Source organism: Girardinichthys multiradiatus, chromosome 12 (genome assembly GCF_021462225.1).
Source record: "Girardinichthys multiradiatus isolate DD_20200921_A chromosome 12, DD_fGirMul_XY1, whole genome shotgun sequence".
NCBI lineage: Eukaryota > Metazoa > Chordata > Actinopteri > Cyprinodontiformes > Goodeidae > Girardinichthys > Girardinichthys multiradiatus.
In genome coordinates, this window is record NC_061805.1 from 11,009,584 (window position 1) to 11,033,907 (window position 24,324).

A 24,324-nucleotide genomic window follows, 5' to 3' on the forward strand; every position below is an offset into this window, starting at 1 on the left:
ACATCATCATGAAAGCCCAATGAAGTGGTTCATACGAGGTGAAACAAGTGCGCTAACAGTTAGAAAAATACCGGAAAATGTTAAACCTGCGTAATCTAAATATAACAATAATAATAACAGAATGACTAGACTAAAATGTCATTTAAAATGTATAAAATCCAGAACTGAGGAAAACGTTGAGACTGCCATAAACTCGCTGAAACACTTCTGAAACACTTGAAACTTTAAAACACAGAACAAATAAATAAAGCTAAACATGGAACTACATTTGATTTACGATCATCTAACAATACTAAAAACTAAACTATCATAGAAAGTAAGGACAGTTTTGTTTGGTGGATGTTTTCTTCTTTGTTGTAACAATGCTTCTTGGCAATAAATCTAACATTGAAAAGTTAATTTTTTCCTGAAATAGTGCCATATTTGTAAGGAAAATGCATTTGTGAATTGAGCAGCAGAGTTGAATATGAGGATTGCGCCCATAAAAAACCCAACAGCGTTAGGTGGAGGCAGTGTGATGGTTTGAGGCAGCATCTCGTCCTCAAAAAACAAGGTCTGGCATCGTTAAAGGCTAAAAAATATCAATGTAGAGAAATACAGAGATGATATTTTGCAACCAGAGGTAATCACATATCTCCACTATTGGTGACCAATCTCTATCCACCAAGATGCCAGTGCCTCCCCCTAATTTTGTACAGCAACAAAATAGAAAACACTAGACCCAAAAAACTTAGGAAACTACACACCTTTTTTTTTTTTTATTAAGACTCGTTTTGGATCAATAGTTTGTTCTTTTCAACTATGTTTTAAGAAAATATTACATGTTTAAGTTTTTGCTGATCAGATCAAAAGAAAAATTAACAATAAATGTGATTTGTATTTTTTCATTGGGAAAAAAATTTGGCCCCCCGAGTACTTTCAGCTTGGTGATTTTGGCCCACTTGCTGACAGACAGTTTAGAAGAAAAAGTTGAAACTTGTGTCGTTTTGTTGAGTTCAGGCAGACATTTTATACACAGTGAGAAGAACACCTGCAACAATTTTGTTTGAGTTTTTATTTACATAAATCAAATATATGATACAATGGAAATCCTAAACATCTCTAAGAATTATTGCTTATTAAACATGAACCAAAAGCTGTTAAGGTTACAGTTTGTGTTTGATTATTTGCAGAGAATTGAAAAAAACCTGCAAGCACATAGTGTATGCATTTTTACAGACCTCTGCCAGAACTGCTAGGGTGGCTAGGTGTGAGTGCTGCTGCACTTTGATTGTCCTACAGATAAATATTTTGTATTTTCAGATAATGCTCTTATTTCTGCAGCTGTGGCAGAATGCAAATAGGGAGTGCAAAGAGCAACATATGAGGTCCAGCTGAAAACATTTCTGCAGACACAATCTAAAACTGGATAGTTATGAAACTCAGACAAAAAGATGGCTTTTTAATTGAAATTACACACGACAGGGTATACATTCTATGTTAGGCAGAGTAAAGGGTTCGGCTAGATGTTGAAATGATTTTCCTTTCACCTCGCTCTCTGCACCAATAAAAAAAAAAACACTCATATCCACCCTGTAGCCCATCGGAACATTACAAAACAAACCTGGGAACGTAAGAGGTTCACAGAAAACACAACATCGACTGGTCAACTCAACATGCCTGCATGTTGTTGTGTGCTGACTATAGCGTTAGCCTCTGTACAAAATTTAAACAGTGTAAACATAAGGAGAACAGAAAGCTCTATTGGTCATGGAAACATTGGCACAGGTGAATTTAAACTGTCGGCAGGTGGGATGGGTTGGGAGGCGATACATATATACACACAAGAAAAATATGTCTCTTTATCCAACTATCCACAGCCGGAAATAACTATTATAAAAATCCAGAAACAGCAAAAGTAATTCCAGTGTGAATATGGACATAATGTGCACACAGACAGAACAGGGCATCAGAACAACAAAGCACAGGAAATATTGCTTCTTCAGATTTAAATAAAAAAAAAAATGAAATGATATATTTCACCTATAGATCTTGAGGGAAGTTTTCTACTGACACAGCAGGTTGACATAAACAGACCGCATGATTAGCTCCTAAAGAAATGGCTCCGATCATGGTTGCTGCTTCCAGTTTTCACAGAGGGTGATGGCGCCTCCTGGTGGCTAACGGAAGTACGGATTTGGCTGCACAGTGCCAGCTGACATTCTTCCACAGAGTGGGTCATTATGGTGCAGGTCCTTCATGTTCCTGTTATACCTCTGTAGAGAAGAGGAGGCTTTGGCGCTTGCTGTCAGGGGCTGGAATGCGCTCCAGCTGAAGGAAGTAGAGAAGGACTTGAACCTTTAAATAAACACAAGAGACGGTCACAAATATTCCAAATAATACAGTAATGTGGTTTGCTATTTTAGCATGGGTTTTACCTGAGCCATGACCTCAAGAGACCAGCTGTCATTCATGGAGATGGGCTGGGAGCTGGACGGGGATTTGCTCTCTTTTTCAGAAGGTCGAAGCAAAGTGGGACCGAAAACAGTAGCCAGGTTGTGCAAAGACATCTTGTTGACGCCCTCATTTTCAGACACCCTGTAAAAACAAAGCCATTATCATATTTTAAAGCCTGAAAGCCTAAAGTATGCAACACAAATAAATCACAATCAGCATTCCCATTGGTTTTCAAAGAAGATTAGTATTTTAAAAATCTTCTCTGACACAAAATTGTCTTTTGAGTATCACCCACTTAAAAAGGAAGTTACTACCATATATGGATGATAACATTTTGACTGTTACGGTACCATCTTGAAGCCCATCACTCTCTATGGTTGTAAACAATGAATGGATTTTTTTTTTTCTGACAAAAAAGAATTTTTAATAAGAACATGTTGAATTGATGTGTGGCCACTTACTGGCAACACAGAAGCGGGCACATTTGCTACTATGCAGGAAGATAGGGAGGATATACAGGTCCTTCTCAAAAAATTAGCATATTGTGATAGAGTTCATTATTTTCCATATTGTCATGATGAAAATTTAACATTCATATATTTTAGATTCATTGCAGACTAACTGAAATATTTCAGGTCTTTTATTGTCTTAATACAGATGATTTTGGCATACAGCTCATGAAAACCCAAAATTCCTATCTCACAAAATTAGCATATCATTAAAAGGGTCTCTAAACGAGCTATGAACCTAATCATCTGAATCAATGAGTTAACTCTAAACACCTGCAAAAGATTCCTGAGGCCTTTAAAACTCCCAGCCTGGTTCATCACTCAAAACCCCAATCATGGGTAAGACTGCCGACCTGACTGCTGTCCAGAAGGCCACTATTGACACCCTCAAGCAAGAGGGTAAGACACAGAAAGAAATTTCTGAACAAATAGGCTGTTCCCAGAGTGCTGTATCAAGGCACCTCAGTGGGAAGTCTGTGGGAAGGAAAAAGTGTGGCAGAAAACGCTGCACAACGAGAAGAGGTGACCGGACCTTGAGGAAGATTGTGGAGAAGGGCCGATTCCAGACCTTGGGGGACCTGTGGAAGCAGTGGACTGAGTCTGGAGTAGAAACATCCAGAGCCACCGTGCACAGGCGTGTGCAGGAAATGGGCTACAGGGGCCGCATTCCCCAGGTCAAGCCACTTTTGAACCAGAAACAGCGGCAGAAGCGCCTGACCTGGGCTACAGAGAAGCAGCACTGGACTGTTGCTCAGTGGTCCAAAGTACTTTTTTCGGATGAAAGCAAATTCTGCATGTCATTCGGAAATCAAGGTGCCAGAGTCTGGAGGAAGACTGGGGAGAAGGAAATGCCAAAATGCCAGAAGTCCAGTGTCAAGTACCCACAGTCAGTGATGGTCTGGGGTGCCGTGTCAGCTGCTGGTGTTGGTCCACTGTGTTTTATCAAGGGCAGGGTCAATTCAGCTAGCTATCAGGAGATTTTGGAGCACTTCATGCTTCCATCTGCTGAAAAGCTTTATGGAGATGAAGATTTCATTTTTCAGCACGACCTGGCACCTGCTCACAGTGCCAAAACCACTGGTAAATGGTTTACTGACCATGGTATCACTGTGCTCAATTGACCTGCCAACTCTCCTGACCTGAACCCCATAGAGAATCTGTGGGATATTGTGAAGAGAACGTTGAGAGACTCAAGACCCAACACTCTGGATGAGCTAAAGGCCGCTATCGAAGCATCCTGGGCCTCCATAAGACCTCAGCAGTGCCACAGGCTGATTGCCTCCATGCCACGCCGCATTGAAGCAGTCATTTCTGCAAAAGGATTCCCGACCAAGTATTGAGTGCATAACTGTACATGATTATTTGAAGGTTGACGTTTTTTGTATTAAAAACACTTTTCTTTTATTGGTTGGATGAAATATGCTAATTTTGTGAGATAGGAATTTTGGGTTTTCATGAGCTGTATGCCAAAATCATCCGTATTAAGACAATAAAAGACCTGAAATATTTCAGTTAGTGTGCAATGAATCTAAAATATATGAATGTTAAATTTTCATCATTACATTATGGAAAATAATGAACTTTATCACAATATGCTAATATTTTGAGAAGGACCTGTATTCCTCCTCACCCATGAAAAACAGAATCTTTGGAAAACGTTGTTTGTGAGCATAAGGTTTATGAAGTACGAAATTACTTTCTTTTACAGGAGTTTTACCTTTTTATGTGTCCCCCATTGACATCTGTAAATGTCTGCTAAATGGGATTTTGACAACTCACAATACTGTGGTGCAGTTAAACCCTCATTAATAAAATATAAACTGATGATGTGGAGAAAAGTGAGACCTGCATGCCTTGCTAATCTAAACCAGGCTACTAGGGTGACACTGTTGGGGAGATCATGGTAGCTTATGTCTTCACATCAGAGTAACAATGCTGGTCAGAACTGGAATAGAAATCCAATAAATGTTTATGCCTTTAGAATTGTAGCATTTCAAATTAAAGATTTTGTTTCAAGCTGCCGTTTGCTACTGTGCGGACTGAGCCACAGAGGTTGTTTAAAGTCCTCCACGAATGCCAGTTTACGTCTCCAAGCTACTGCTCCTATGAAACAATTCTCCTGTAACTTTAATTTATAAACTCAAAATTTAGCTGACGAGTTTTCTATCACTACATTTGTCTTGGGGTAAACATTATGTAATGCATCGATGCCCAGGTTCAGCATTACAAACATGGTACCATCACTCTTTGACACCTGTTGGCTGTGGTTTCAGCTCCCTCGTGCTTGCTTTTCCTCTTTCACACCTTTTTTATACATTTCTAGAGTGACCAGAGTTGACTCCAGCTGTGTGAAGCATAGAATAATGCAGGAGAGTCTCTCATCCACCTACTACTGGATCCTGCTGGTCAGCTTGCTGAAAAAAAGGCTCCTACACATTTTTGCTGCAAACAAGCTTTTTTTCTTTGTATTAAAGAAAAGCAATTAGATCACGTTTTGCATATTTGTTTTAAGCATCTCATACTGGCATATGCTTTCTTTACTACAGATTCACCCATGCATAAAAGGCACATAAGGTAGGTCTTCATTTTACAAGGCAATTATTTACCTTTTTAAGTGGTCTAGCAGAAAGAGAAAAGTCACAAGATTTGGCTCTGGCAGAGACAGCAGCAGGTTGAGCATGCAGCTCTCCTTAGCCACACTGTCAGAGAGGGCTGGAAAACAGAAGCAAAGATGGATTTGCTGCCATCAGAACACACACTAAATTAAGAGTGACCAATGACAATGATGAAAACAAAAAAAGTGATGACTGACCGATGCCACCAGCAAAGTTAGGATACAACTCGTCAGTGAAGAGAGGCTCCGGCAGCTCACGGAAATACAGCTTCAGTGTTCCAGCAATAGCGTTTACGTCCATCTCCCTCATCATGATAGACACGTCTTTATTGTCTGCAGAGTGCAAAAGAAGAGCGCCAAAGTGACCTACTACACTTACAATTTGTTTAAGTGCAAAGAATATTTCATATTATCCTGTCCTGGTGTTTCTATGACAGGAGAGAATTTAAACCGAACTCACTTGAGTCAAAAGCAGCCTTTAAGGTCTGGATGTCGGTGGCAACACCAGATACTCTATAGATCCCCACTTCGTCCATCCCACGTCTCTCAATCTCCTCCACACACTGGCGAACAATCAGCGGGACTTTGGAGCGTTCGCGTCTAACAACAGAGATGCAGAAAAACAAGGCTTTAAGAGGCAGATTATGAAAATATAGTAAATCTATCTTGTATTCTGTGTATACCGAGTTACTGACACATGAAAGATCCATTGAAGAAGCATGACACTGAACCACATATTAGAAACTTACTTTGTGACAACGTGGATTTTCACTCCGAAGACGCCGGACTGTTTCCGTGACGGCATCCGCTTTAAACTGAACTCCCTGCTGGTGAACTTCATCGACAGCTTTACCTCAATCTACAACAGGTCAGAGGAAGCAGTTGACCAACATTAGATCATAAGCCTGATTCCATGCAATCTTAGGACTTTGATTATGGTGTCAGATAAGAAATAAAATGATTTTTTCTTTTACTGAAATTATCCCAATAATGCCCACATTCAAAGTCATCTGCAGTACTGCATCTTGCATCTTGTTGTTGCAGAATAAAACTCACCCCATTCATGGCAATGACTGTCCTCTGCCAATCTTTATTCTGCAGTGTTTGAGGATCCAGCTAAGAAAAAAGAAACGAAAATTTGACTTATTTAATGAGCATTTTTCATGATGTTCTCATTTTTAAATAAATTATGATTATGATCAAAAACCAAATTTAGTCTGTGGATGGTGAGTTACACCTGAAATATTGCAGACCACACACTCCCTGAAACATGACGTACGTCTTAATGATGAGTTAAAAACATCTGTCTTAGTTTTACTGGATCTCAGTGCTGCATTTGACATCGCTGATCATAACATACTGACTGGTAGGGAAAGTGGGCAGAATTGTCTAGTGTTGTGTTAAACTGGTCCAGATTTTATTTGGCAAACATGGCCTACTTTGTGTCATTTGGTAATTGTAAATCTGAGCAGACAAAGATCACATTTGAGATTCCTTAAGGTTCCATTCCCTGGCCATTAACATACAACATGTGCATTATCCCACATAACTCCGATTATTGAGTACTACAGCATAGCATAGCATAGCATAGCATAGCATAGCATAGCATGGAATAGAATGGAATAGTCTTTATTCATCCCACAATAGGGAAAATTCTGTTATTAATGACTAGACCTACAAAATCCACACATCTTATACAAAAAATATAGGAATAGTTAATAAAAGAGACCATCTAAGAAAAAAAAAACATTCAGTATGTATAAAAATATATACCTTTCTACACAGCTATATATAATTAAACAGATTTTTGTCTGGAATGAATGCTGATATTGCACGGGTGTATGATGGATATGCATTCAGCGGACAGTATTGCACATTTATGTGACCCAACATTTCTTAGTCATCAGAAAGCTGTTCACCTAGTGTCACCAAGGAGGTAAAAGATTCCTTCATCTGTTCATGACTCTCAGGGATTACAATTTTATTTATTTTAAACCTTCATCATTGTTCTTTGGATACATTTCATTTATTATGTGATTCTCTTCTCTCAGTTTCCTGTTAAGCATTTTGTAAAACCTTGTGTATAAGTAATACTAGTACTATACAATTGCAGTAAACCACCTGTATGAAGGTATACTGAGATTTTAGAAAGTTACAGTTTTGAACATTTTCTGTCAAAATGTTCCTACAATTTAAAATCATTTTTCAAATTTTTATTTAAAATTGTTGTATTAATACTGTGGTATGATGAAACCACAGTATTTTCGTCAGAATCTTATGCCAGCCTACTCCTGCACAACATGGCAGATGTTCTTTCACCCAAGAAACCTCAAAATCTCATTACAATAATCCTTTGTTAAAAAAATTAAAAAATAAATCTATTTGCTTACATAACAGTTTTTTGTTTTTTTTACCAAAAAGACAGACCAAAAAAATCAGAGGTGGTACAGTGCTCTCACCTAAAACTCAAAGACAGTCAAGCCCAGGAAAAAAAACCACCATTTTGGAGGACGTCAAGCAGGGTGTAACAAATCTCCAGGACACAAGAAGACACCCGTTAGTCATCCTTCACAGTAACCTACAGTCTCCAGCCCTTTACCTTTGGTTTGAGCAGACTGTTGCGGACCCTGTCCCACAGACGCGCTCCTGTACCCGGGAGCTTCCTTACAGCCGGGTCTCCCTCTTCTTCAAACCCGATGATGGCCCAATCCACACTTTCTTCTTCATAAAGATTACTCTTACTCATCTTTTCTGGCATTAGTCTTTTAAGTTTGTGTCTCTAGCTAACCAACAACAAAGAAAGCAGTACTACCCTACAAAACACAACTAATCTCTAAACTGCAGCACTAACAGGAGCAGAAAGGCATTAATCCCTGAATAACGAGCCATCGATTTTGTCTTGATGAATCTTGATTATCTTCCTTGATTCTTAACACGACATTCGTTGACATCTTCTTTTACAGCCGCTGTTGCACTCTCGCTGCTTTCAGAAAAGAAACAAAGCCACGCAGATGCGCCTCAGTGTTGTTCTACTGCCCCGATGGATTTGTAGGATTAACCCCTGAGAATCCCCTCCCACCCCTTCTTACCAACGTGCTCTCGCCTGCTGCTGTGAAGAGTTCTGGATGACGGCATCTCAGGTAGCCGAACAGGATCCTCTTAGACCAGGCACATATAAGTACGAGTGCCCTTTGACACTGGAGCACGTGCTCCATCTCAAGAAGATCTAAACCACTGTATTAAATCTAATGTGTAAACATTAAATAAGCGTTTTTGTAATCCTCCACCAGAGCAGATCTCAGTGCCCTGTCATTTTCCACCTGGATCTCATTTTAATTCACTTTCATCTATATGATTAAAAGGCACAGCACTCTTCCAGAAAGAATCGGTCAGGTCATGAATTACATTGAAGACCACAGATAGTGAAACAGTGTTAAAAACCAAGGATACACAGACAAAGTGTTTTCCTAAAATAGGAAGACATATGAGGCAATAATCACGTTTAAAAAGCAAATGATTTACAAGCTTTAAAACTTGAAGTTTATTACAGGGCCACTCATCTACAGCGCCTTGCAAAAGTATTCCCCGTCCTTGAACTTCTTCACATTTTATCACGTCACCACTTACTTGGTGTTATTTGGATAACACCAAGTAGGACAAACCGTGCTGTGAAAAATAAACTTCCCCATTTATAAATTTATTTTGCTTCCTGCAATGTTTTAAATCATCAAACAAATTGGACCCTCAGACAAAGATAAGAGTAATCACAAAAAGCGGTTTTTAAATGATAATTTCATCAAAAGAGGAAAGAATCTCTCAAAACCAAAAAAGGCCTATGTGAAGCAGTAATTGCACCAGGTTGTGTCACCCATAGCTGCAACAACCCCAGTTAAGTGTTTGTGTTAACTGGCAATGAGTCATTTACATCCCTGTGGAGGAATTGTGAGGTACTCTTCTGAGCAGGGTCCGTTTAATCCAGCCACATGGGAAGAACCTGCTTAAGGTCACGCCACAGTATCTCAGTTGGATTTAAATCTGGACTTTGACTAGACCATTACAAAACATTGGGGTTTTTGGTTTTTTTAACGCATCCACAGGGGGACTTGCTGGTGTACTTCTGATCATTATTACCAAGTGGGCCCGTTTTCATCTTGGTCAGCACTGGTTTTGGCCTAACAACTCCCCCATAGGTGCCATTTTGCCCATCTCTTATTGTTGAACCATGAACACAGACCTCAACGGAAGCAAGTGAGGCCTGCAATACTTTATATGTTGTGGGTTCTTATGTGACCTCCTTGAGGTTTTCTTCTCATCTGTTCCAAAATGTATTTAGAAAGGGGCATGCCATGTTGCTTATGAGATTTTTATGCCTACTTCATGTTGTCAGAAAGGTTCTGTTTAATATTATTCTTGACTGTACATGTCTGACAGTATTCAGGTGAGCATGTGGCTAGTCTTAAGTTTGTCATGGTAACATGAAAATGTGTGAAAATGTTCAACGGGTTTGTATACTTTTGCAAGGAACTGTAGATGTAACTAGGCTGGCGTAAAAGTGTTAAATGAACACTATAGGTCAAGAAATGACTCTCACTGCTGGCTCCTAAACAATAAGCCAAGTATGTGACACCCTGCAGCCCCCACAGGCTCCTTCCCTCAAAGACTCTTCTGTGGTTAGACCCACCTGTCCACAGCAGGAAAATCCCTTCATCGGCTGATCAACAAACACTCACTGTCTCCCTCCCTGTGTCATACAGCAGAACAGTGCCAGCATTTGGTTAACCTATAGTCTAATCCACCCTCTGTCACAACACCCAATCAGGAGGTCAGGCTTGACTCACCCAGTAGCAGCCTCATGGCTCGCTCCTTCTAAAGCAGTAATATGTCCTTGAAGAGGAGATTAGCCAACAAAGACACCAATGTAGAACAACTGGCATCATTAGGCTACAGGGAGAAAGCTCATTTCTCACACAGGAAGATGTTTTTCTTATCAACTGGTTTTCTTGTGCTAAAGGGGGTTTATGTGGCTTTAGAAGATGCTCTTTGGTCACTACAAAACATTAATCTGAGGATGCTCTCTAGACTTCTTTGTTTCATTTCAAACAAATTTAGATGCTAACGACTACTTTTTCCATGACTCAGTTACAAAGGTGTTATAATTATTTATTTTAGACCTTAAAGTTAAGGTTGTTAAGGCAGAAATGGGACACATGCATGATGTCTGAAGTTATGCACAATTTGTTTTGGATAGTACCAATATCAATAATAAATCATAATTTGTTCTATAAAGCTTTAAACACAACGTACAAAATTTGTTTATTGAGTGCACTGATGAAAAAACATTTCTAAAATGTTTGGCGTGCATTTGGAGATCAGTCATTTTGAACTAAGACTGCACATATTCCTGAACACACAATCCATGGTGAAACATGGTGGTGGCAGCATCATGCTGTGGGGATGATTTCCTTCGGCAGGGACAGGGAAGCAGGTCCGAGTTGATGGGAACATGGATTAAGATAATTACAGGACAATTTTGGAAGAAAACCTTTTAGAGGCTGCAAAAGATATGAGATTAAGGCAGAGTTCACCATCAAGCAGAACTAACCTAAACATACAGTTTGACTTAAAACTGAACGGCAGTCGGGTGGGGCGGTGGAGCATGTCTTGTGCCTGAACTGGGGCGGCTGGTGGGTTGTGCTTGGCCTGGGGCGGTTGGCTTGCCCGGCCCGGTTACCTGGCATCTTTCTCTCTCATGGACTGGCGGGCTGGGGCTGCTGGCCAGATCGTTAGGCGGGGTTGGCGGTGTGCTGCTCCGCTGGCTATCGTGTCCGGGCAGGGGGTTGTGTCCTCTTTTTGGATGTGGGGTCACCGGCATTTGAATCGCCTGAGTGGTGCTGGTGGAGCTGAGCTGGTTAATGTTACCCTGGGCTACCATTGCAGTCGTGGTGATGTGGTGTGTTTGTGTGGCGGGGGCCGCCGGGTGCTTGCCGCTGGCTGGGGACCTCTTGCCGGATGAGTTTGTCCTGTCTTGGTGTGGGGTCAGGGGTTCCGTTGTGGGCACTGCGCTCAGTGGGGTCTGCCCTGTTGTGCCTGTGGGCGGAGGCTGGTGTGGCGTTGCGCAGGGTCCTTCCTTTGCCGTCGCGGCCCGTGTGTGTGAAGCTTGCGCTGTGTGGGTGTATCTTCATGGGCTTTTTGAGGATGGAGGTCATTGGTGGGGGTGTGCCCCTGTGAGGAGGGGATTCATGGCATTTGCAGTGTGCCGGCTCACTCCCGGTGGCTGCTTGCCAGGGCCTGGGTTCCTGGGCTAAGTTGGGCCGCTGCTTAGGGGTTCATGTGTCTTGGGGTCTCGGGTCTCTGGATCCATGGTTGGATCTGCTCTTTTGTAGATGGCTGCTAGCGGGGCATGTGGGCTCGTCGCTCCACCTACCTGGGGCTTCTGCACTGTGGCTGCTGGGTGGTTCACTTGGGACTGTCCCCTGCTGTTCTCTGGGGGGGTTACAGTAGTCCCGGCGGTGGTTCTCCTGGGGTTCCCGTACTCTGGGGGGGCCTTTGGATGTCTGTGGCTTGGATCTCCTCCATGTCTCAGGTACAGGGGGCAGGTCTGTGGCTCCTCAAACTCGCTTTTGCATATTTGTATCCAGAAACCGTGTATCCACAAGCGCGCTCACACTCAGACCCACAGGTGTTAAGATTTAGGTTTTAACATATACACAAATGTTCTATGTTGAGCCAAAGTTACGACCAAATACATCTTGCATTTATTAGTACCGTGAACTTTCTGGTACCAAAGCTGGTATTTTATATGTTGCTGCATGTGTAGAAACAATCTTCTAAGGTGTTTTCATGTAATCTTTTCATCCTTCTTTCTCTCCTCCATTTCTTTCTCCTTCTCTCCCTTTTCCTTTATGCCCCACCTCTCTGTCTTTCTTGCTTCTTATTTTTTCCTTTTCATTTCTGAAACAATTTAAATAATCCCAAAGCAGTTTCTAATAAAGTTTCTTTTATAAATATCAAGGAGAGCATTAAAGCGTTAGCCATAATGCTCCACATGTGAAAGTAAATCAGTTCGGCTTCTTCTTGGCACTCAGACAACAATTCTGAGCGCTACTCTGCCAGACAGGACACGGTTAAAAAAAATTAAATTAATAAAAACTGAACGGCTTAGATTCAAGCATACTCGTGTTTGAATGGCCAAGTCAAAATTCAGATATAATTCAGAATTTGTGGTAAAACGTTTGCAAAGAAGAATAGGAATAAAATATGTTTCCAGATGTGCAAACCTGGTGTAGATAAAACCACAAAGACTTGCAGCTGCAGTGAAAGGAGGTTCTATAAAACATTTGCTCAGGGGAGCTGAACACAAGTGTCACACATTTCACACTTTAATTTGAAATGTTTTTTTTTTTAACTAAGAATCATTTTCCTTCTTAATCACAATTTTGCACTACTATGCTGGTCTATGATGTAAATTCCCAATACAATTTGTGGTTGTAACTTAAAAATCTTTATAAAAATTCAAGAAGTGTGAATATTTTTGCGAGGTACTGTAAATTGATTCTTGTTTCAAAAGTTTCAAATCCTCTGATTTCCAAAAATCTACCCCTGCTTAGGCTTTAACTGGGAAAAAAAAATCAATGTAATCAGCATCTTCAGCTATACCCCAAGTACATCACAGAAAGCATTTTCTGTGACCCATATCACCTCTTCCCTACCTTTATTTGTCCTTTGGCCACAATCTTATCTGTGATCTCTCCTTCCTCTTTGCTCTGCTTGGTTTTGCCGCAGTACTTCTCGTAGCACAGTAGCCTCAGAGTCTGAGAGCCCTCCAGCTCGATTTCAAACTCCTTGCAGTGGAAACAGTGCAAATCATGTTATGTGAACCTCATCTGGAGAAATCCATGTTTCATTTTTCAAACTGGTTTACTTTCATGAGGCTTTCCTTTCTGTAATCTGAAATGCTGCCTCACCTCATTCCAGTTGGGCTCTGTGGAGTCTCTGTACACACGTGTCTTGGCTTTGTTGACAAAGTAGCCGTAGGAGTCCACCTCCAGGGAGCAGTAAAGATCTAAAAGCAGAACGGCTTTTAGGAGTAGGGTCGAAGTGAAACTAAAGCACAAAGGATCTGTGTTAATCATCTGGTTGAGACGTACCACACTGTTTAAGGGAAGCGTCCCTTAGGCAGCATGATGCCTTTGGACAACCACATATCTCTGTTCCTCTCCAGAGTGACTTGAATCTTAATATACTGAGACAATGAGACTACCCCTCCTTGAACCGTCACCTCAACGTGGTGGAGGGGTTTGAGTGCTCAAATGATCCTAGAGGCTATGTTGTCTGGGGCCTAAATGCCCCTGGTAGGGTCTCCCATGGCAAACAGGTTCTAGGTGATGGGTCAGACAAAGAATGGTTCAAGAACCCCTCATGAAGAACACAATATCGAGGCACGTGACGTCGCCCGGTACGGCGGAGCCGGGGTCCCACCCTGGAGCCAGGCTTGGGGTCGGGACTCGTCGGAGAGCGCCTGGTGGCCGGGTTGCTCCTCGCGGGACCCGGCCGGGCCAAGCCCGAACGAGAGACGCGAGGCCATCCCCCAGTGGGCCCACCACCTGCAGGGGGAACCGTGAGGGACCGGTGCAAAGAGGATTGGGTGGCGGACGAAGGTGGAGACCTCAACGGCCCGATCCCCGGATGCTTAGGCTGGCTCTAGGGACGTGGAATGTCACCTCGCTGGGGGGGAAGGAGTCTGAGCTTGTGCGGGAGGTCGAGAGATATCGACTAGAAATAGTCGGGCTCGCCTCCACGCACAGCGTGGGCTCTGGAACCCATCTCCTTGAGAGGGGTTGGACTCTCTTCTACTCTGGAGTGGCCCACGGGGAGAGGCGGCGGGCTGGTGTGGGTTTGCTTGTTGCCCCCCAGCTCAGCCGTCTCGTGTTGGGGTTTACCCCAGTGGATGAGAGGGTTGTATCCCTGCGCCTTCGGGTTGGGGAGAGGTCTCTGACTATCATTTCAGCCTACGGGCCGAGTGGTAGTGCAGAGTACCATGCCTTCTTGGCGTCCCTGTCGGGGGTGCTGGATAGTGCCCCTCCCGGGGACTCCATTATTCTGCTGGGGGACTTCAACGACCACATGGGGAACGACAGTGACACCTGGAGAGGCGTGATTGGGAGGAATGGCCTCCCCGATCTGAATCCGAGTGGTGTTTTGTTATTGGACTTCTGTGCTAGTCACGGATTGTCCATAACGAACACCATGTTCAAACATAAGGGTGTCCATCAGTGCACTTGGCACCAGGACACCCTAGGCAGGAGGTCGATGATCGACTTTGTTGTCGTATCATCAGACCTTCGGCCGCATGTTTTGGATACTCGGGTGAAGAGAGGGGCTGAGCTGTCCACTGATCATCACCTGGTGGTGAGTTGGATCCGCTGGAGGAGGAGAAAGCCGGACAGACTCGGCAGGCCCAAGCGCATAGTGAGGGTCTGCAGGGAACGTCTGGCGGAGCCCTCGGCCAGGGATGTATTCAACTCCCACCTCCGGGAGAGCTTCGACCAGATCCCGGGAGATGTTGGAGACATAGAGTCCGAGTGGACCATGTTCTCTGCATCTATTGTCGATGCTGCTGCCCATAGCTGTGGCCGTAAGGTCTGCGGTGCCTGTCGTGGCGGCAATCCCAGAACCCGGTGGTGGACACCGGCAGTAAGGGATGCTGTTAAGCTGAAGAAGGAGTCCTATCGGCTGTGGTTGGCTTGTGGGACTCCTGAGGCAGCTGACGGGTACCGTGAGGCCAAGCGTGCTGCGGCCCGGGCTGTGGCAGAGGCAAAAACTCGGGCCTGGGAAGAGTTCGGTGAGGCCATGGAGAAGGGCTACCGGTTGGCCTCGAAGCGATTCTGGCAAACCGTCCGGCGCCTCAGGAGGGGGAAGCAGTGCTTCGCCAACACTGTTTATAGTGGGGGCGGGAGACTGCTGACCTCGACTGAGGACATTATCGGGCGGTGGAAGGAGTACTTCGAGGATCTCCTCAATCCTGCCATCACGCATTCCGTGGTGGAAACAGAGGCTGGGGACTCGGGGTTGGACTCTTTCATCACCCAGGTTGAAGTCACCGAGGTGGTTAAAAAGCTCCGCGGTGGCAAGGCTTCGGGGGTGGATGAGATCCGCCCTGAGTACCTCAAGTCTCTGGATGTTGTAGGGCTGTCATGGTTGACACGCCTCTTCAACATTGCGTGGCGGTCGGGGACAGTGCCTCTGGACTGGCAGACGGGGGTGGTGGTCCCCCTTTATAAGAAGGGGGACCGGAGGTGGTGTTGCAACTACAGGGGGATCACACTCCTCAGCCTCCCTGGTAAGGCCTACGCCAGGGTATTGGAGAGGAGAGTCCGACCGATAGTCGAACCTCGGCTTCAGGAGGAACAGTGTGGTTTTCGTCCCAGCCGTGGAACACTGGACCAGCTCTATACCCTCTACAGGGTGCTCGAGGGTTCATGGGAGTTTGCCCAACCGGTTCACATGTGTTTTGTGGACCTGGAGAAGGCATTCGACTGTGTCCCTCGTGATGCCCTGTGGGGGGTGCTCCAGGAGTATGGAATCGGGGGCTCTTTACTAGGGGCCATCCGGTCCCTGTACGAGCGGAGCAGGAGTTTGGTCCGCATTGCCGGCACTAAGTCGGACCTGTTCCCAGTGCATGTTGGACTCCGGCAGGGCTGCCCTTTGTCGCCGGTCCTGTTCATAACTTTTATGGACAGGATTTCTAGACGCAGCCAAGGGCCGGAGGGGGTCTGGTTTGGGGACCAGTGGATTTCGTCTCTTCTTTTTGCGGATGACGTGGTCCTGCTGGCCCCCTCTAGCCAAGACCTACAGCATGCGCTGTGGCGGTTCGCAGCCGAGTGTGAAGCGGCTGGGATGAGGATCAGCTCCTCCAAGTCCGAGGCCATGGTACTCGACCGGAAAATGGTGGCTTGTCCTCTTCAGGTTGGAGGGGAGTTCCTGCCTCAAGTGGAGGAGTTTAAGTATCTCGGGGTCTTGTTCACGAGTGAGGGAAGAATGGAGCGGGAGATCGACAGACGGATCGGTGCAGCTGCCACAGTAATGGAGGCGCTGTGCCGGTCCATTGTGGTGAAGAGAGAGCTGAGCCGAAAAGCAAAGCTCTCAATTTACTGGTCGGTCTACGTTCCTACCCTCACCTATGGCCATGAACTTTGGGTCATGACCGAAAGAACGAGATCACGGATACAAGCGGCTGAAATGAGCTTCCTCCGTAGGGTGGCCGGGCACTCCCTTAGAGATAGGGTGAGGAGCTCGGCCATCCGGGAGGGGCTCGGAGTAGAGCCGCTGCTCCTCCACATTGAGAGGAGCCAGTTGAGGTGGCTCGGGCATCTATACCGGATGCCTCCTGGACGCCTTCCTCGGGAGGTGTTCCAGGCACGTCCCACCGGGAGGAGGCCCAGGGGACGGCCCAGGACACGCTGGAGGGACTATGTCTCTCGGCTGGCCTGGGAACGCCTTGGGCTCCCCCTGGAGGAGCTGGAGGAGGTGTCTGGAGAGAGGGACGTCTGGGCGTCTCTGCTGAGTCTGCTGCCCCCGCGACCCGGTCCTGGATAAGCGGAAGACGACGAACGAACGAACAATGAGACTAGATGTGTAAAAACTAGTCTCATTGTCTCAGTATATTAAGATTCGAGTCACTCTGGCTACTTTCCCACACTAACCTTTGTGGCATAAAGTCTAAGCAGGCAGTTATGTGAGAGGCCATGGACATTTTAAGGCAGCTTGTACACAGTGTTCCTGACTAATCCCACTTGTTCCCCTCCAGCTGCCCTCCCAGCTGGCAGTTGCACAGAGAGCGACACGGAAAGTGAAAATCAGGGTTCATGATGTGGTTTTCTGATCAAATACACAAGATAACGATGCTTACTTAAGCTTTGTTTAAGTCCCGACGCAGAGTGGACAATGACATTCAGGAAGCCGTATAAACCAGAAGATTCATCATCTGTGCAGGAAGAATTTAAGTTAAAGATTAAAATACAATGCAGCATACATTCTGGTGAACTAAATCTTCAGAAATGCACTGAAGTGGTGTCTCACCTTCCTTATTCATGGTCATTGGAATAGAGTGAACAGTCTGGAGTTTCACACATGAGTTTGTGAGCATCTGCAGTTCCAGGGAGGTCAAAGAGAAGCTCTTAAAGCCTGAAAGACATCATTTTGGGGTGAAAGAAGTGAGACACTGCTGCTATGAAAGAAAAGCTTGAAAAATAAAATTTTATTTACATTTCTTCTGCTGCTCACGAATGATCTCCCTCCACTCTGCTCGCTCATAATCAGAGGAGATCAGAAATGTGAATCCCTGAAAGGAAGTAGAAACAGTTATCCTGGCTCCATCCTGTAATTATACACTGTCAACAACAGAGGGCAGCAAAAGCAAACTTAAACAATGAAGTCGATATAGCCGGGCAACAAGATATTCCCTTGAAATCCTCATCAGATAAACACAATAATGTTATTTTAAAACCCTGTCAGACTCACTTTGCCGTTTCTGTTGGCCACTCTGAACGCCATGTTGGGGGACATGAGAAGTAGCAGTGATTCTTGTTCAGACAACTTCTTCTTCAGTCGCTCTATCACCTTAGCTCCTTTAGTCGTCCTCTACAGATAAAAAAGGAAGATAATTATTGCTCTGCAGGGCCACCGTCTTGATGCTTCGCTCTATTCACATGCTGTTGTCTAAGTTCCCCAAGTTATTTTTGTTTGTCTTGCCCACTTTCTTCCACAAAATTGCTTACCTGCAGGTGTTTCGAAGTGCAGTGGGTTAAAGTAACAATGACATTTTCAGAACAATTTTGTAGGTTAGTGTAGAATTAAATGTAAAGTGGAAGGAAATGGTCTTCAAAATTATACCACTTTCCTTCCAGTGCACAATAATGTACTACTTTCTATTGTCCAATCAGATCAAATCCCAAAGTCGTGTTTGGGATGCACAAGTTTCAGAGGACCTGTTCTCACCTTCTCTCTCTGCATTTCATTCTTTATCTGGGATATCTTTATCTTGATCGCATCGATCTCCTCATCCTGGACCAGAGGGATGGGACTAGACTCACAGTCATCAATGGTTTGGAAGGTCAGGTCAGCCAGTGGGATGTACCATTTGCAATCATACTGTTGCCCTTTGCTTTAGAAAGACACATGTATCAATAATAAAACTTCTTAAGATTCCCCATTATGGTAATGTGTTTCGATCTCTCATTACATGTGTTGATGGCTGAATTATAAGCAGGGATAATGGAAATTTACTGATCATGAGCATCTCTGACCAGGACTCACCCTGCAGCCTGTTTCTTCAATTTGGTGCAGAGCAGCAGGTCTGTGAAGAGGAAGATGTGACGGAGTTTCCTGGAACCTTCAACCAGCTCCACCATGAAGCAATCCCTCAGCAACTGTCGGTTCTGCCACAAGACCAAATCAGCACATCCATCAGTCTTAAATCTGTTTTACAAACCGTTTCAGTTCTGAGGAAATAATGTTTGGAATTTAAGTCTTTAAACTGACTAAACTCTGAGCGATAACACTAACAGAACTGGTAAAACAGCCACAGTATCCATACCCCAAACATTTTATGTATTTCATTTGGATTCTGGGTGAGAAATCAACGCCAACAGTCCATAGCTTTGAAATAGAAGGTAAAGCATATACTGTTTTCTATTTTTTGACAAATAAAATCTCTAGCTCAGATTTGATGGACAGAATCTGTGAGCAGCAATTTTCAAGCCTTGCCACTGATTTTAAACAGGATTTGGATGTGAACTTTAACTAGAATAATCTGGAGTGTCCCAACATCACCACAGCATAATGCTGCCACTGCCATGTTTCATTGTGGGGATAGTGTGTTCAGGGTGATGTGCAGTGTAATTTTTCTGCCAGAGTACCTTCTTCTACGTGTTTGCTGTGTGTCCTACATGACTTGTGGAAAACTGCAAACAAAGCTTCTTGTGGCTTTTCTAAAGAATGGCTTTTACCATGTGGTAGAACACAGCTAGTCTATCACATAGTAAAACCCATTGAAAACATTGATCTTTGTGGGTTTAATGTGACAAAATACAAAAAAAAGTTAAAGGGGTATTAAATCTTTTGCAATGCACTGTATGTCCATATTATCATTTGCTTAAAAGGAGTGTCCACCTAAATTCTTCCACTGCCCTCTGACCCCTGCACAGAGGCACAGCCCCTGTGAGAGACCGCCTCCTCACACCAACCACAGCTGGACAACAACAAGGAAACCATGCTTTTCCTCTGCTGCTTTTCCTCGCGCTCCAGCTCACTTCAGGCTTGTTCCAAACACACTGGTGTGGGAATCTAAAGCGTCCGATGAAGCCCTCGTTTTAGAGAGCCGCACCAGGGTAACGTCCGCCTATTGTTTTGGGACGCGAACGTGACCACAAGTCAATAATCCGATGGAAAAATAGGAGTTGTCACTGCACGAGATATAACGCTTCAAACACTGTGCCTCTGTTTTTGTCTGCACAGTAATGAGAGGCTGAGCACTGGGGTATGAACAAGAGGAACAGTTAAATAAACTCTATGGAAGGAATGAATGGTCAGGGTAATTACAGGTAGTTACAGTGCAAAACATCAGCAGAGATACAAATTTAGCCAACAGCTGACCAAATAAAACAACAAGCTAGTATTTTAAAGTGAACGTCAAGACATGGATTATTATCAGTGCATTTCTTTGTGGGATCTCAGACTTCCTAAATAACATGCAAAAGAATGTTCTTACTGGTTTAAATCCTACCCTTGTGGGCAGGACAAGTTCCCAGGAATGAACAGAGGAAGTTCCCAATCAGACCATCTGAAGCCAAGCAATGAGATGTGTGTTGTACTGGGGGAGTATAAAGGGGTCAGGAAACACAAAGTCAGTACACACACCCCCAGTGCAAAAGGTTGGTCAGACAGCCTAGTCGATAAGGCATTGCGCGTCATTTCTGGGAAGCATATCTGACACCCCAGCAGGGAAGGATGGGAGTGAGCACGGCAGTAATCACTAATTTTTCTGGTTTGCGACACGGAGAACCCTGCCTCCCGTGTTTCTGCTGTTTGGTCACAATCTTCCTGAACAATCTGCCTGTTTCACTACAAGCAGACTGAAATGAGTCAGCAACCATCTGACTCACACTCCTGTTTTATTGCAGCTTTCAGACACCTTCTGCTCTGAGCTTTTTACCGTCAACGGTCAGAACAGGAAGGATATTATAGGGCCAGGTACAAACCCGGAATCCACAAAAATGCCTTTATAGAAACAAGATCTAATAGAAATGTTACAGTAACAGTACAGAAACCTGGAGGTCAGAAGGGTAATTATCTTTTTTTCCCTAATGGACATGGCTTTTTCTTGATGGGGTGACATGACACACGAGATACATTTAGATCTGAAACCAGATATTTTTATTCACTGCATTAAAAAAAACACATAACCTTTTATCCTCACTGTCTGACATCAGACAGTTTCCTGTTTTAGCTCAGTAAGTATTAGCAAAACTGTTTCAATTTGCTCAATGGAAAAATACTGAAAGATAAATCCATTATTTTCTTCAATTTCTGTTGTTTACATACAGTAGCTTTAATAAATTTGGGAAATTATGATGTCATCTAATGAATTCATAATATTTGAGGTAAAAGGAGGAACATCCATGGATCTGTCCTTGTGTGACATAATGGGGAAAAAAATCAAAAGAAATCAAGCAAGATATGAGGAGAACTGTGGAGCTCCACACACCTGGTTCATCTTTAGGTACAATTTCCAAATCCCTGAAGGTGCCACGTTCAACTGTTCAAACAATTCAACGCACCTATAATCAACATGGGAATATCTTCCTGCCTCACTTTATTGAGAAAGGAGATGCTTTCTGTGTCCTAGAGATCCAGTGTTTTGCTGCAAAAGGTGTGAATCAGGACAAACGCAAAAGACCTGATGAAGATGCTGGCTGAAGCTGGTAAGAGTGTCATTATTCACAGGGATATGAGCCATGTACCAGCATGGGCTTGAACGGCCACTCAGAGAAGAACCCGCCATTACTCCAAAAGCATCTTAAAAAGGCAGATTACAGTTTGCAAATGCACTAAAGGACCAAGACCTTCATTTTTGGAGACATTTCCTGTGGTCAGATATAACTAAAATTGAAGTGTTGACCTTTGAGCATTGTTGTGAAAAGAACAGGAACTCTTGCAAACCTGGGAACACCATCCCAACTATGAAGTACAGGGTGGTGGCATCATGCATGGGTGTTTTGCTGCAGGAGGGACTGGAGCACTTCATAAACTTGATATCATCTTGAGGACGGAACACTTGTGTGGAAAAATTGAAGCAATATCTCAAGACATGGCCAGCTACAGGGTTAGTTCTGAATGTTTGAAGTTAAGTTGTGTGAGGTGACTATGGGAAATAATTCCCTCACCAGTAGTAGAAAGATCGCCTATCATTCTAAGCTTCCGGAAAATCTAAATACATTTTTAGTGATGAAAGCTAACAGCTAGTCAGACGTAGACCATCCTTAGCTGGATTTGGCAGTTGAAAACAGGTCAAACTGAAAATATTAATACCAGTGGGATTAGGGCTGCTAGTTGTTGGGAAAACATGTAATTGCGATAATTTTGTTCAACATCGAGGTGATGATATGGATTATGAATAATCCACATTTTACTGACTCTGAATTTTCTTCCTTTTCCTTCGCTGCAGTTTCTCCAACAGCTTCTTTGAGCTTTAGCATCTCAACCACTAAAACATATATATATGGTGTGCATCAAATGCAGTTAGAGCGTTCAACTGGCCAAATTTATTACTAGCATGCAGAGCATGAATGCATGGCATTTCCAAGATGATATTCAAAACAAATACTGCACCAAGTAAAAGTTGTGATATTATAAAAATTTATAATGCTATGACAATTGTAATTAGATATATTGTGCAACACTAAGTGGGATATGCTGCTATGTTAGCGGATATTATCGGTCTGCAGTTTCCTAAGAGATGGTTGATGCTGATTTTTCAGCTGAACAAGTACCGTGTTTCTACGTGGAGTTAGCTTGGTTGAACCTAACCGGTTATTTACTCTGATATAATGACAGACAGTAAAAAAGGATTATATGTGATTTTATAAAACGTGTATGTAAACAAGGACTTCATGATATTAGGAAAACATGCAATATGCGACAATATTGGTAAATGTTGTGCTAGGGAGATGATTTGCAATAAAAAAAACAACTGAACCGTGTTAATGTCTTTCTGCTTTGGGCTCATAGCAAACACAGACCCTAGACAATGAACAGTCTGTCCAGATACTGAAAACTTTATTCTTTTTTCCATCTCAGTAACAACCTTTTCTTGAAACAGTGGCTTCTGGCCGACTGCCGTCTTGACTCTGAAACAACTTAGTTCTAGTTTCCTAATAACTTCTACCTTAACACCTCTTATCCTTCTAAAACATTTTTATGTTGCAAGGAACAAGTTTTTACTTTTTTTATGAGTCCTTTGACCTTTTCTGCTGGCAACCCTTTGTTTGAGGTTTTGTTGTCCAGATCCGGTCCAGCATTGACAAAGAAAATCATTAAAACTGTTAACAACTCAGCCATGTTATATGCAGGTTTTGTTTTTATTGTTGATTAATAAAATAATGTGGGTAATGTACTTGACTGCTGTTAGGTTTAATAATACTATTTAATGTATTCCAGATACATCTAATGTTATTTTATTATTATCTTATCTATTTATTATAATAGTAGTATTTACACAATGTTGTAGTTAAGTTATTTTTATACATTTGATATTTGCTTGTTTATGTCAGATTTTATGAATTCTTTGTACAAGTTATTATTTTTTCTCCAAGCATGTTTTAATGCTTTAGGTAATCTAATCCATAGGTTCAATTCAATTCAATTCAAAGATACTTTATTGATCCCCGAGGGGAAAATTTGAATTCTTTGTATTTTTAGATGTCTTATTGAACCGTCTTACTAGACATCTTGACAATCTGTATAAAACTTTTATTTGGGTTGTTAACATCTTTTTTGTTAAATTTAACTTCCCAATTTTATTTTTCCAATTAAATTTTTTTATTTATTTATAGATTCTTCAGTTCTAACCCTTTTTGTAGATTATTCTGCTTCTATATTTGAACGAGGTGTTCTGTATGAATATAAACCATGTAAAACTAGCAGGAGCAACACATTGCATGGAGGTGGCAATCAGGTCCCATTGTCTGTGCAAACACAACTTTTAAAGTGATAGATTTGTTTATGGCCAAAAAGTAATTCTTTTGTCTGGCTGAGTTTTCCCTTATGACTATTTAAAATCTGGTGGATTTAACAGACTTATTCTGTATACAGTGTTACTGAAATGTGCGTCTTACATTTAGGAGAGCAACAACTTGCATTACTCAGAGAAAGCCAATCCCATATTTGCATTAGTATTAAGTTAGGCTCTGTACATTCATTTATCGACATTAGGTCATAAAGTCCATAATCCAATCCTAAGGCAGTAAAGTCAACAGGTTTCCATACTCACCTCTCCCTTTTTAACAGTCATGGACTGTCTGCGTGGGGTGATCTCTTCATTAATGCTGGACAAAAAGTTCTGGGAGATGCGCAAGGCATCCTGTAACAATGGATAGTCCGGATGGCTGGAGGGTGTGTGCTTCAGCAGGTCCTGAAAGAGAAAAAAGAAAATCACAAATTCAGCTTTAAGGGTGGCCCACCATGCAGGCCAGTTGTGGCTCCCAATAA

At 43.0% G+C, this 24,324-nt stretch overlaps 1 protein-coding gene across 1 annotated transcript in view; it reads right to left on the reverse strand.

Moving 5' to 3' along the window:
• Positions 1–1,039: 1,039 nt before the first annotated feature.
• si:dkey-91m11.5 (PH_BCR_vertebrate and RhoGAP_Bcr domain-containing protein) overlaps positions 1,040–24,324 on the reverse strand; it is a 45,415-nt gene continuing 22,130 nt past the window's right edge. The window contains exons 8-23 of the mRNA XM_047382005.1: positions 24,107–24,247; positions 18,874–18,995; positions 18,556–18,721; positions 18,079–18,198; positions 17,824–17,899; positions 17,638–17,742; positions 17,468–17,542; positions 13,524–13,621; positions 13,269–13,400; positions 6,616–6,675; positions 6,309–6,418; positions 6,020–6,159; positions 5,758–5,892; positions 5,552–5,657; positions 2,418–2,577; positions 1,040–2,337 (exon numbers count right to left, since the gene is read on the reverse strand). Of these exons, the coding sequence (XP_047237961.1) occupies positions 2,248–2,337; positions 2,418–2,577; positions 5,552–5,657; positions 5,758–5,892; positions 6,020–6,159; positions 6,309–6,418; positions 6,616–6,675; positions 13,269–13,400; positions 13,524–13,621; positions 17,468–17,542; positions 17,638–17,742; positions 17,824–17,899; positions 18,079–18,198; positions 18,556–18,721; positions 18,874–18,995; positions 24,107–24,247 (1,836 nt within the window). The 3' untranslated portion in view covers positions 1,040–2,247. The remainder of the gene's footprint in view (positions 2,338–2,417; positions 2,578–5,551; positions 5,658–5,757; positions 5,893–6,019; positions 6,160–6,308; positions 6,419–6,615; positions 6,676–13,268; positions 13,401–13,523; positions 13,622–17,467; positions 17,543–17,637; positions 17,743–17,823; positions 17,900–18,078; positions 18,199–18,555; positions 18,722–18,873; positions 18,996–24,106; positions 24,248–24,324) is intronic.